Raw genomic sequence first — 13,797 nt, forward strand, 5'->3', positions numbered from 1 at the left:
ACAATAATATAACTTACAGTAACAAGAACATAATTTATTTAAGAAAACTGAACAACAGTGTGCAAGGATTAAGTTATTTATTTTCTGCGACTACACTCCTTGCCTTTATTTTATTTTCACTTCTCTCTAAACCCCCCCCCCCCCCCCCCTCTTTCATAAATTTGCCGTTGCTTAACCTGATAAAAAAATTTCGGACCAACGACAAATGCACGAGCTCTGTCATAATAAAAAACCACACTAAGTTCACTTAAAAATTTGTAATCAGTGGCGGATATTTTTTTTTTTCGGGAGGAGATTTAAACAAATAATATTATTATTTATGTATTCAAAAATTTACGTAACGTTTGGACGGTCACAATCCTTCTCAATATGCATCACTTCCCATGTGATTTGTAGTTCTAGGTGTTGTAACCTTGCATCACCCAAATTAAAAAAAAAAATACTGCTTTAACCGAGGTATTGTATATTGTTTCATGACTTGGAGGTGAGGGGAATATATCTCCTAATTTCCTCACCCCTTTGAGAAATTGATTGACAAGAAAATGTAATGACAAGAAAATTTAAAATCAACTCGGTGTGCCTGAATTAAGCGCAGACGTCGAATACGTACTCGTCTAAAACCTCTTGGTGATTCCTCTGGGGACGACATCACAAAGCCACTACACAAACAATAGCTTCCAAGACGCTACTGCTCTTAAACACCATCATCCCCCCCCCCCCCTGTTCTAACAGTAGTTCACCCCTTTAACCTTCATCGCGCGGGCAAACAAGCACCAATCGCGACGCGCAGGATCAACTGCGAATATTTTGACATTCGAATTAACCTTTTTAAAGCGACGTACGTCACAAGACCCCGTCGATGTCACGGGTTACGAAACGGGTTGGTCATGAGCTCGGACGAACCCACTTCGGCAGGGAACCCAGTCCGTCTTTTAAAAATACACCGTGGCTTACCCAACCCGGCGGTTGCATTGCAACACATCGGCACATCCCCACCCCCCCCCCCCCCCTTTTCCCTAGCAACACTGACAACAATCGAAGCTTGCAGACTCGTTGTAGTGTTAATTACACGTTCGGCTTCTATTTAAAAGTAAATGATTCGAAACCTAATTTCAATTCTGGTCGTTGAACACGGTGAACAACACCTCGGTAGAGATCTCGAGACCAGCGCACGACTCGACTAAAATAACACACGCACACGACACGATTATACACGCAAACACTCACCTTGCGAGTTGCAGTGCACTTATTCCGAAGCCTTCCGCCCCACTCGGATGCGCTGGCGAACCAAACTCCAACCCCTCAGATCCGACGCCCCGCTGCTTTCGACGTCGACCGAGCGCCCCCGCCCTCCGCGACGTTCTGTGACAAGGACGGACCAAGGTCGTAGTGCGAGCAGACGACGCGCCGCTCGGCGGGAAAGTGTGCGAACGACAAGCCACGGCCGTAGGAAGATGACATTTTTTTAATCCCCAGAGCGTTGTTCGAGAGGCCACACGAATACCGCTTTCAGAAATAAATAAACGTTAAGAAATACGCTGACCGTGCATCCCTATAAAATAAACTCATCCGTTTAAAATGTGGATTGAAATACCGATCCGTGTTAGTAAACACTCCTTACCGCCTGCCGAAGAGAGGAGAAAATAATTTACATTTGCAGCGCTGCGTTCTCACGACGGCGACGTCCGGAACTACGTGGTATTGAAGTTAAGTGAATAATAGTCTAGTTTAAAATCATGAATGATGAAGGGGCGGTTAAAGCTCGAGAAAATATAGAATCATAATATTTTAAAGCCCTTTTTTTGGTGGAGGTGGGGAACTGGTATTTGTAATAAAACGATTGCCACGATATATATATCTCATCATTAATTAGGATAAATTTAATATGTTTAGAAAATTTTGGACTCGCAACGTTATATTAGTTGTGGGTGTGATTAAAAAAAAAAATGTTTTTAACGTGTGTGAAATTTTTTTTTTGTACGTTTTGACTTTCAAATCGACAGCCGGCAACAATGGGATGACTTGCGGTTGAGTGAGCACTTTAGTTAGCGCTCGAGTGTTTTATTTCATTACTGAAGTTTCGAGTGTTTGTTCCCGATAGATTATTATACGAGCACGCGGAAGTTACTAAGTGCACAATGTAAACATTAGGGAGGGGGAGGGGAGGGAGATGATCAATCTAAAAAGAATTCCAGGTATTTTATACCAACGACGACGTGTGAGCGTGGCTGTAATATGTACATCGTTGGTTATTTACTATCTCTTCAAATTTGGCATCGTGTGTACAAACATAGAGATATGGAGTTATGTCAGTAAGTTGGTAAGTTACCGTTTTACCTAACACCTAAACCCAGGTCATAAATGGAAATTATTTATACTTGGTTTTTAGGTTATACTCGACGATTTTCCAGTATTATTGAAAATATATTTATTAATTCCGCCTGCACAATCTTTTCTTATTCACATACTTGCAGTTATCTATCTGTATGCCTACCTAGAAAAAATACTTGCATTTCCCCCCCCCCCCCTTATTTTTCATTAATAATGTTCTAGTTCTTTGATAGATTCAAAGGCCTTTTTTTGAAAAGGAAATAAAATACTAAAATTGTATACGTGAGAGGTTTTCGGAATAGAACACTATACAATTATTTCACGCAAGTGTTTTTTCAATCTTCCTCCTAAACATAGTAACCCAGTTCCTTACATTCAAAGAATTTTATCAAGAGGGATAGTAAAACCACAGTTCCAGAACCCTTAAAACCATTCGTCCTGCTAAACACACCACTCGTGATATTTCACTCATAAGCCCTCCACATGTTTAACGTAGGTGACCTGATCAAATCATTAAAGAATGGCGAATCAGACACCACTATTAACCTAACCTCCTTGGATAAATCATAGGGGGAAGGGTAGTTGTTCGGTATCACGTATCCAAATATATACCTTGATCCTGATGGCTTGATTGTGTATATATTTATCCAGTGGTACATGATGCTTGATGTTTTAATTTGATACGTACATCAAAAGACCCTAGCCAAAAAAAAACTTGAATATCACTGTACAAACAAATTATGCAGGTTGTCAATTTTTTTTCTTTTGTACTCATATTACGATCATAATTCATTGTTAGGTCCATGATATTTCATCATACTAAATTAAAACAGCAAACATCATGTACCACAGGATCAATTTATACCATGTGAGAATATTATTTACTTAACAGGCTTTACCTAACCTACCATTATCTTTTACAAAATCATACCTTGGAAAAAAAAAGGGGGGGGGGGGGGGAAGAACATTTGTATAAACGTGGACTATTTGCGCATCTGAATAGAATTAATAACTCTTGGGTTTCTTCAGAGATATCTGTTTTTATCTTCACAAAGAACACAAAGCTATACCTAGTAGGTTAGCGGTCAATCAGACATTCCCCTGCTTGTCAAAATTTAGTTATGGACCAATACTTGCCCAAAACAGCAACTGCAAAATCTGCATAATGAAATTATATAAGGCTTCACCTGTAGTGAAATAATTTTTTTTTATACTACTAGTAAAACAAGATTTTAATTTAATAGGTTTCTGGGTGAAACAAATAACCCTTACACCCCCAAAAATTTGCAGATTTTAAGTTATCTATTGATATGAAACCAGTAGGCCCATATCATTGCCAAAAATCCTGGAATATATATATATATATATATATATATTATTTTCGTCACAAATAATTTTTTAAAATTTTTTTAATTCCGTTCAAGAAAATGTGGTGCACCCTTTTTTTGTATGTCTATGTACATTTCAGTTTTACAAATGAATTTACATGACCGCCATGCATAATCTATGGGTTGTTACAGTGCCAGCTGCATCGCGACGGGAAAGCTGTTGGCTCACTGTGTAAACCCCTGTGCACCGACGGAACAATAGAGTCCGTAAGCTGCTACGCTTTTCACGTGGGCAAGGAGGCAGTGTTCTCAGCCGAATGGCAAGGAACCAAAATGGTCTTCAAGTCGCCACGTAGTCAGCCCGATGTCGATCCGGTGCACTGGGTTAGCCACGACGGCCGGAGGCAGTACCCGGATGAACAGCAATTCCAGTCCATGGTGCGAGAACTGGTTGCTTCCAGATTAAATCTTTCCACATCGTCGGACCAGTTGAAGAGGATTTCTCATCTCGGCGTTTCCAAGGCCGCAGAATCATCCGTCGCTCGCCACGAGGAGATGGATAACGTCTGGGCTTTACTCCACGATAACGAGTACCTTCTATCCGTCCTGTATTCCGACAGAGGCGTTTTCCCTCAACTTCTGGGCACCTGCGGCACGCTGTTTGCGGTCGAGTACGTCCGACCCGTCGAGTCCGCAGCACGAATGTTCTCCGTGTCGGAAGGGAGAAACGAATGGGCTTCGCGGCTCAGGCTCGCGTCGATGATGCTCGATCTTTTGGAGGAGGTCGAAGTTAACTTCCCGGAGCCGTTTTCCCTCTGCGACGTGAAAATGGGCCACTTCGGCGTGACCGCAGACGGGCAGCGCCTCAAGTTCCTGGACCTGGACTCGGTTTTTCCCCGGACGGTAGCCAACCGCGTCGCAGCGGACGGAAGCGCCTGCGAGAGGGACGAGGACTGCGACTTCTTCGACTGCCGCTCCCGGTGCGGCCCGTCCCGCGTCTGCGACGCGCCCGTTGTAAACAACAACCACCAGGTGGTCTGCGAGAAGATCTTCCTGGGCTGGGCGCTGTCGGGGGCCACGCTGGTCCCGGGGCTGCTGGTGTCGCGGCACACGCCCTCGACGCTGGCGGTCCTGCTGAGGATGTGCGCGAGCCCCGACAGCGGCACGGCACCTCCCGACGACGTCAAGCGGCGGCTGTATGCGCTGCTCACCGAGCTTCTGCAGGCACTGGGCAACGAAGAGTTCCTCTGACTCCTACAGCCACAGTGCTAGCAAGGACAACATATTGCTGAAGTGTAGCTGTGAAATCTTGTCTTTCTGACGGCCTGCTACAGTTCCTGATTACTAGCTCTTATTATGTATATTTCCGTAAAATGTACTAGGCAGGCAGGCACACTGAACGGCCATACTTATTTAATGATTTTGTCTGATTAACTCGCCAGTATAGATCTTAAGCTGGAGTCACAATGCCACGATGAACATGACACACTCAGTAGCCAATGAAATGCAAGGTCACTGCAATGTCAAAACGACGAAATACGCGCACTGATGGCCCACAAGCAGAATCTATTTCTAATTTAGTTCTCTTGCCACACGACGGGAAACAAAACGGAAACTTTACAGAACTGAACTTGAAACATATTTACTTAGTTGGTAAATCTTTATATTCAAAAATGAAATTTTATCAAGTTTCGTTATACATACTTTCACGTTTGCAGTGTGAAGTTAACTGTTTATTATGTTTATGTTTAGTTTTCAGCATAGCTAAACAGCAGAATTATTTTCTTTCCCTTACCTGGATGTCTGTAGCTTGCTTCTCTGTTTCTCACTACATAATCTTGTCCCTACCAATGACGGATGATCCATCGTGCAGGACGCTCGCTGCTGTCATGCCAACAGGAATGACGCTGAACAGTTGGTTGTAACAGTTAGTTTCGTCACGTCCATCTCGATTCACGCGTCTCTCTTCTTCATGCATAGAGGAGGTATCTATCTCTCCACGTCGGCGGTTGAATGTGCAAAAAAAAAAAAAAAACAGTCTTTCAGTGCTTGCCAGAGATGTGTAACATCTAACCTCGGGAAACGAGCAAATTCACGTGTTCTTATGTTACAAATACAATTATAAAACGAAACTCGGACAAGAAATTTAACGTAAAGTTCTTTTAAATAATGCCGTTCGTGATCAACTATACGCAAATTATGTTTTCAACTAAATTCCATTCCGACGAGTGAGAGTCAATTATTGACTCTCACTCGTCGGAATGGAGCACAAATTCTTTTTGTTGCTGTCGATGCGTATTGGACATGAGTAAGTGTTAACTGCTCCAAAGGCGACACCTGTCTGCAACCAAGTGAACCGACTGACAACTTGTAGCAAGTGCCACAGAAAACTTGACATTTTGTATGTAAGTTTGTGATTGCCAATGAGTTTGTATCTTTATTTATATAAAATAAAAAGTTATAGCCTTGTGAAATCGGATCAATCTCCTCTCTTAGAAACATCCAGTTTTACATTTATTATACTACGTACGTATGTCATTATTTTCTATTTAACAAAACTAGAACATACTTGTGAGATAGTATGTACTTGTTTCATAAAGATATTTTTATAGAAAGCATCATTTTGAACCTAAAAATTATACATATCTAATACAAAATTTTGAGCTCAGCCTAAAATTTTTGTGACAATGATTAAAACTTTTGGTAACTATAGTCAAAAATCTTTTTTAGATGAGTGCAGAGCTATTACAGATATGTATATTTAAATATTTATAACACAACTGAATGTATTAGTAGAGGGTATAATACACATATTAATTAGTATTATTAAGGAAAAACCATTGTTTAAAGGTATTGGACTTATGAAGTTAATAGCAACAAAAAATGTTATTTGCTGAATTTTGCTGAATTGAATTGAATATATATAGTCCATATCCACAAAACAAAAGCAGTGTTAAGAGATGTGCATAAGAAGTTGTGGCATATTGTGATAAAACCAAAATAACACTAATAGCCAAACAAACCAATATATAACTACCAAACACAAGTCAAGCGGCGAATCAAAATCTATGAGTAAGAAAAAAATTTCAATTTAAACATATTTCTGTTCATCATATTTAGTTCATTTAATATCATTATTTTATCACAAAGTTAATTGAATACTGTATTAAAAAACTACATTGTACAAACTTATTACATTACACAATTGATCATGAGCATCTCATTATTTTTTTCCCGAGTTTTATTGATCCTAACAGACTACACACAAAAAATAAACAGATACTTGCAAATAATTTTTGTCTTGAGAGTAAATCTTCAGGCCACTCATATTTTATTAAACATTATTTAGGAAATATAGCTTATTTGGACACTGTTTGAAGGAAATCTCATAAAAAAAATTTAAAACCTTAAATGTTGCATGCAGTGCGGTTTTCATTAATAAACAGCTCTTATAAAAAAACTACAAAAATTTTGTGTTTGGAAAATTTAACATGAGGTACAAGCAACATTATGCATCTCTTGCCATATTTGGTGGACATAATTTGTTTTATTATTCATACAACCATGTTTCACAATACCAAATACAATTTTTACAATTTTTTATAGCAACTATTTTAAAATTCTAGTAAATTATCCGCTAGAAAATATACTGTCAATTTTTTTTATACATAACACATACAATTCTTTTAAGAACACCACAAATGAAATGATTCTTGCTCAAGAAAAAGACTTCAAACTGAATTAGTAGTAATCGTTTAATTTTTGTTATTTCAAAAGTTTCGGCCCAGAATTTAGCAACAGATTCTGTCATGATCTTTCTACAACAGAAACCACCTTTGTCACGGTTTACTTTCATTATGTTCACACACTTCACGCAATAAACGCAAAATTAAGCTAAAGGAATATGATGAAATACAACAAAGGATATTTAATCTGGAATCGTAAGGTGTGATTCAGCAAAAATTGCGCTCCTTGATCTCAGATATTTTCGGATGTTCCGAATGTTGACTTAAGCCGTTGACTTAAGCCGCTTACGAGTTGCAACACCACAGAGTTTATCGTTGCTGTTGGTCATCATTTCAGTGGCAGTGTTTCCTGTTTCCTAGCTGGTTACATTTTCACATTTTGCATTTTCTTTGAAACTATATTGACGTTCAAGCATCTAACAACATCGCTCATCTGTAGGAACAAGATTTTATGATTTTATTTTAAGGCTAATTTTATTTCAAAAACAGAATATTTTGGTGTTATTGTTTTTAAGTTTACAAAATTTATGAAGGAACTGTATTAATCAACAGTAACTGTTATTTAAAACTAATTTCACAAAAACAAATGTAAATTTTATGATACATATAATTTTTTACAATTAAATTAATTTGTAATAAGCATACATATAACATAATCCTCACAAACAATATTTGGACCAGTATTTGTGTGTTAGAAAAATGTACTAATGTCTGTAAAGTAAAAGTGAGTTCGTAAGAGATAAGATGAAACAAAGAAATTTTTTTTCCCTGCTTAGTTGCGTTCATTGAAATAAATAGTAGGTATATTAAAAGAGTAATTATTTTAAGGTAAGTTTTGTTAAAATGTTAAGTTAATTCATGCTTTTAGTGGCAGTTTGGTGCTGGAAAGTATTATTTTATTGACATGCTAACTGTGTTATTTTGATTTTATCGTTATCCACTGTAAAATCTTGTTCCTACATGACCATGGTTCCAAACATGCGGGATTAAGATTTTTCATTGCATTAGTTTAGTAAAATAAATCTATTACACATTAAGTAGATTTACGTCTAGTCAAAACTATTGAAGTTCATGAAGTTCAATCATTTCTCTTTCCTAGAACTACACAGTTGTATTTTCGCTCTATATACTGATTCCACAGAGTCAATAATTTATTAGACATCAGTTCATGTGATGAGGGTTGTAGGTATGACTACAATCTAGAGCTGTAGCAAACCGTATGTATTCGGTACTGAGTAACGGGTGCGCCATCTAGTACCGAGTAACGAAACGTTACACACGGCTGCATTTCGTTACTCACATTTTTCGTATGTTTTACGCATGCGCGCGCTTATTCGGTGAATTTAAAAACGTACGTCACAAAGAACAATGTTTGTTTATTAAGTAAAGTATAATTTGGAAATTCGTTGTCCAAGTTTTTTACTGTTTATTAAAGGTATTGTGTGTGTAGACAAAGTTTGAAATTGAAACAGAAACAACGTAAGAAAGTATTTTTTACAAATTATAAATATGTATGTTTTTGTTTTTTATTATCGCGTATTTTCACGTTTTTTTTGTTCTTATCTTAAAAGAGATATAATAAAGCCGCTCTAATGAGATTTAATTGTTCCTTGGTTAAAAAAAGCTGTTAATTATCAAATATTGTTAATTGTTTATATTGTATTTATTATTATTTACGCGACATCATACTATATGCTTACGCAATACGACTCGATTCGTTGCTGTAACATAACATAGCATGTTATGCGGTATCAGAAGTAACGAGTACCAATTGTTATAGTAACGAATACATACGGGTACACTTTTTTTTGTTACTTTTACACCTCTACTACAATCCCTGAAATACCCCAGTGGTTAGAAGTACACAGTACAATATAGTCTAAAACCCAGTACAAATAGGTAGGCCCGTGCGAATGCATATTTTTTATTTTTCGTTTGGAATAATAAAAAAAAACCTTGAAAATGACTGTTGATTTCAAACACATAGTTTTTTTTCCTCATAGTTTTAAACATATTTACTTGTACATGATATCTGGTGTTGACAGTTTTAAATACTTTAACACAACTATAAAAGAAGTATAATTGCAAATTTTTAGGAATTTTTTTTTGCAGTGGCTGCAAACATGTTGCAGTGTTTCGAACTTGCCAAAATATATCTGAATTAAAGATTGTTTACCACTTTTAACTTGAGCATTTCTGATGTATGCTGTGCACATATTGAAATAATTCTTTGTGTAATTATAATAGATCCGTTATTAAATTTGAAACGGAGATTTACACATTTAAATTGTAAGACAATCAATTCTAACATCATTTTTCAGACCCAATTATATAAAATAGCTTCACTATAAGTACTTTGAATACAAATGAATATTTGTTACTTTGAAGTAAAGTATTTTGTATTGAACTGAATATCAGCTATAAATCATTTTCATTGATTACATTTTTAATAACATTCGCATTGACCTGCACATAGGCCTTTTTCTTGTGCACGAAAGAAATCACCAAAGATGCACAAGAAAGTGAACCCTAATTCCAATTCTAGCCAGTGTCCAAGAAAGATTAATATAAAGAATTCACACGATACTAGTTTATTACTTTCAGCGGGAAGTCAAAATACTAATATTCATGTACTTTATACTTGTGATGGGTCAAATCCCAATTTTCTCTAATTCAAATCCCAGAGAATACTTCGAATATGAATTTAGGTGTCAAGGGTCACAAATAAAATAATATACAATAAATAAAAATATTAACTATAGTGTTGAAACATTCTACCCTTTAAATGGTGGTTCCACAAACTAGTTTGAAGTATCAATACTTATTGAAGTTTTATTTATACAATTATATGTTAAAAGTACAATATCTTGGGGAATTGTAAGATGATAGGTATGAAGAAAAAAAATTGACCTAGTAAACTTCAGAGGTTATCTATCTTGAATGTTTTTAATTTACTTAATTTCCTCTAATATTATTCCTCAAATCTTCCTTGAATATTGAATCCTTCGAATACTAGGGATTTTATGGTATTTGAGGATTTGACTGGACCATCCCTACTTTATACATTTATATATTAAATTCACTCTTAGGACCATCCCTATATTGCACTAACTAGAAAACAAGTCATACTCAGTACATTGAAAGTTTGCCACAAATTGAGATGTAGATGTGCCATTCTTGCATGAGAAAAAGGCTCGTGTGTACTGGGCTTTAGAGATACGTAATGTCATTTTTAATCTTCCGGGCATAACTGTAAGATGCAAAAACTTTACCATTAGTTTTCATTTTCATTTTTCTATAGAATACTGTTGTATTACCAGCTTAAAAAGATTTTGTTCTGTTTTTTAAGAACAAATTTTTGAATGTATTTTGAAACATAAAGACACTAAAAACAGTTTTCATGCAGCATTTGAATCCAAGTTTTGCTGTAAACATTTTCAGAGTAAGAAATAAATAAATGCTTAGCATAGTAAATTGTAAAACAATGCAGTAAAAAAAAGTGGTTCTAGCAATACTCAAATACAGAAAAAAAAGTATTTGAAAAAAAAGAGAAACATTACGAAAAATATATGAAATAGCATTGTATTAAGAAAAATGTATATTCATAAAAAATTATTTACTAAGGTATAAATATTTAAAAAAACTCACAATTGAATATAGGTAGTATAAAAATTTCACACAAATGCTTTAAAAAAAAAAAAAAAGTTTGCAAAAGAACTAAAAAATGTACAAACAAATTCAAGCAGGTTTCAGAAGCGGAGTGTTGTTCCTCTTTGCGGCCGCCGTAGCTTCAAGTTTCTGTATGACTTTGGTCATGTCGCCGTGTCTGGAGAGCTTCAGGTAGTCCGCATCGCCGATCGTGTGGATCATGATCCAGCCGGGCAGCAAGCCGACCATCAGTCTCACGTGATGCTCCAACTCACCTGAAGAAAAGTGTTCCCAAAGAAATGAGACTACGTGCATAAATATGCCGTATTTACTTGAGCATAATGCCATGATTTTTACCAAAACTGTGGAAACTGAAAGTGGGGGTGTCGCATTTTAGTCGCAAAGTTGTATTTGCCATTAGGCTCTGCCTGTCAACTCCATCACTTATGCCACTTTAGTTCGGGGCTTCTTCCTGAACCTCTGTACAGGCGAGACAGATGAAAGATGCAGGATGACAGAGAGGGTGTAAATGGAGTTCTGTCACAGAGTACTCTCTGCTCCTCTTCACTGTGACTGCTGAGGAAGGCACCCCTTCCCCTCTCCCTTACCCTTTCCCCCTCTCCCAGGTGACCACCATATACCACCACATTCTTTGCTTTCTGAACAGCCACCGCCTTTGAGCTGTAAGTCATAAAACTGACGAAAGTGGCACAAATAAGTGCCTAGTACATATGGAATGAATCGAATAATTTAAATAAGTTTCAAGTTCTATGCACTTTAATTGTGATTTCCAATCCGTAAAGTCGTTTTCGTGAACAAATAATCAAAAAAATTTGCGGGTTACATTATTTTCAAGTAAGTATGGCAAATTCCTGACTTTCTGGAACAAGTAGCCAGTTCTTGAGATCTTGCGACTTTCATTCCATTACAGGTTTCTTTATGCAGTGAAACCACTTAATAAAAACCATTTTATTACAAAACTCTCATCAGCAAAAATTGTTTTTACAGACTCTAGAAACTACAAAGAAATAATTGTGCCACATAATTATTTCATACAAAAGTATGAATGTAATACAAAGTTTTTGTTCCAAGGGTAAAAATATGTAAACATATGTATGAGTAATTCTAATATCAGAAGTAACATAAAAAAAAACCTTCAACTGAAATATATTCTTCTATATAAGACTTAAAAAACATTTAAGACAGCAGAATAATCATAGTTTTAGAAATTACCCATTATTTTTGAAGAAAAATATTTTAAGATTTTTCTACAAGCTTTAATGAACAAACACAACGGCATCAGTATTTTAAATGAAACAATATAGCAAACTAATATTTATATACCTCATTTCTTTATGTATTCCTTCAACAAACACACTAATTTTACATTTAAATAAAAAAGTTACTAGCCTACTAATACACCATCAACACTTCAAACAAATATTCTAATTTTGCTTTTCATCTCAATTTCAGTTGACCCCAAATAACTAGGAAATAAACACTACAAAACAAAATTATTATTATTATTTTGTATAAATAAATAAAAACTGACAGCAAAATCCATCCAAATGCGAGATGGAACTAACAATGTACCAATAACTATAGTTGTAGTACACACTAACCACAAAAGATTAGGGTTGTCACATATAGTTTACGCGGCACGAGACAGAGTGCACGTGCTGAATGCAATCGGCAAGCTATTGATATCGATACTCGACTATGTGTCCACACTCTAGACAGGCATCAAACTAACCAAACATGATGTCAACCAGCGCTGGCTACATTTTCATTCATGCTACACAGCGGCAATGGAACAGATAATTGAAAACGTGTCTGAAAGAGAATTCACATGTATTGGACAACTTTGAATTCCTTTTAAATAAATAAGTAAATGGTAATTACTAGGGACAATATCTTAAGGTCAATTTCATTTTCAAGACCGGAGATTTCTGTGTTATTGTTTTTATTTTTATACTTTGTTTTTATTCTTAAAAATGTTGCATCGTTTAGCAAATATGAAATTAAATATTTCTTAATACTTATTTCATTCAAATATTCTCATTTTGACTGACACATGATGCTCTTGTACAATAATATAATTTGTAATAAGTATGTCTAGAAAAGAACATAATAAAAATTTTTTCCAATCCACTTAAATTATAATTTTGGTACAAAATTCATAATTATATTGATTTCATGTTTTAGTTACTTTTTGGTGCTAAATGGTGTAGTAACTTACATTACGGTGTTATGTGTTGAATTGGAATGCTTTGCAGTGTTATTTTGGTTTTATCTCGATGCACCATATAATATTGTCCCTAGTAATTACCTAACAAATAATGGATTTCCACGCAAAAAAAAAAAAAACATTTTATATGGGAAACAAAGTTTTTGGGCAACTTCAACACAAGAAATAATAATGTACAGCATACATCTTATGGAGAAAATGGCAGAACCCAAACATCTGATCATATTTGATGGGAAATGGTAATGAGTGAGAACATCTTAAAAGAGCATTACGAAAATACAGACCAGTTTTTTACGTCGTACACGAGATGTGAAAAGCGGAAAGTGATTTACGCGATGTAATTTGGGGGAGTTTCTCATCACATCTAATGACACATAAATGGAACCTATTAAAAAAAAGGTTTACTGCATGAGAACATAAATGCCAAGAATGCAAATATGGGGTTTTACTGTATATATGGCAATCATATTGGCTACAGAACAAAAAAAAAAAAAAT

At 35.9% G+C, this 13,797-nt stretch overlaps 3 protein-coding genes across 4 annotated transcripts in view; 1 reads left to right on the top strand and 2 right to left on the bottom strand.

Moving 5' to 3' along the window:
• Window positions 1-1,603, bottom strand: part of LOC134538256 (glycogen-binding subunit 76A) — a 48,987-nt gene extending 47,384 nt beyond the window's left edge. The window contains exon 1 of one of the 2 annotated variants that reach the window (XM_063379408.1): window positions 1,228-1,603. Coding sequence is in view for 1 of the 2 variants with exons in the window: in XM_063379407.1 (XP_063235477.1) it covers window positions 611-649 (39 nt within the window). In the remaining variant the exon portion in view is untranslated. Of the gene's footprint in view, window positions 1-610; window positions 702-1,227 lie in introns of those variants that run through there. The other variant, XM_063379407.1, reaches the window with a different exon arrangement.
• Window positions 1,499-6,133, top strand: LOC134538257 (divergent protein kinase domain 1C). Its single transcript, XM_063379409.1, has 2 exons — window positions 1,499-2,320; window positions 3,852-6,133. Exons 1-2 carry the CDS (start codon window positions 2,171-2,173, stop codon window positions 4,908-4,910), a joined length of 1,209 nt encoding a protein of 402 aa, XP_063235479.1. The 5' UTR covers window positions 1,499-2,170; the 3' UTR covers window positions 4,911-6,133.
• A 36-nt stretch (window positions 6,134-6,169) lies between these two features.
• Window positions 6,170-13,797, bottom strand: part of LOC134538255 (DNA replication factor Cdt1) — a 31,273-nt gene continuing 23,645 nt past the window's right edge. Inside the window, exon 12 of the mRNA XM_063379406.1 lies at window positions 6,170-11,328. Within this exon, the coding sequence (XP_063235476.1) occupies window positions 11,144-11,328 (185 nt within the window). The 3' untranslated portion in view covers window positions 6,170-11,143. The remainder of the gene's footprint in view (window positions 11,329-13,797) is intronic.

The sequence above is a fragment of the Bacillus rossius genome, chromosome 13, assembly GCF_032445375.1.
Source record: "Bacillus rossius redtenbacheri isolate Brsri chromosome 13, Brsri_v3, whole genome shotgun sequence".
Classification (NCBI taxonomy): domain Eukaryota; kingdom Metazoa; phylum Arthropoda; class Insecta; order Phasmatodea; family Bacillidae; genus Bacillus; species Bacillus rossius.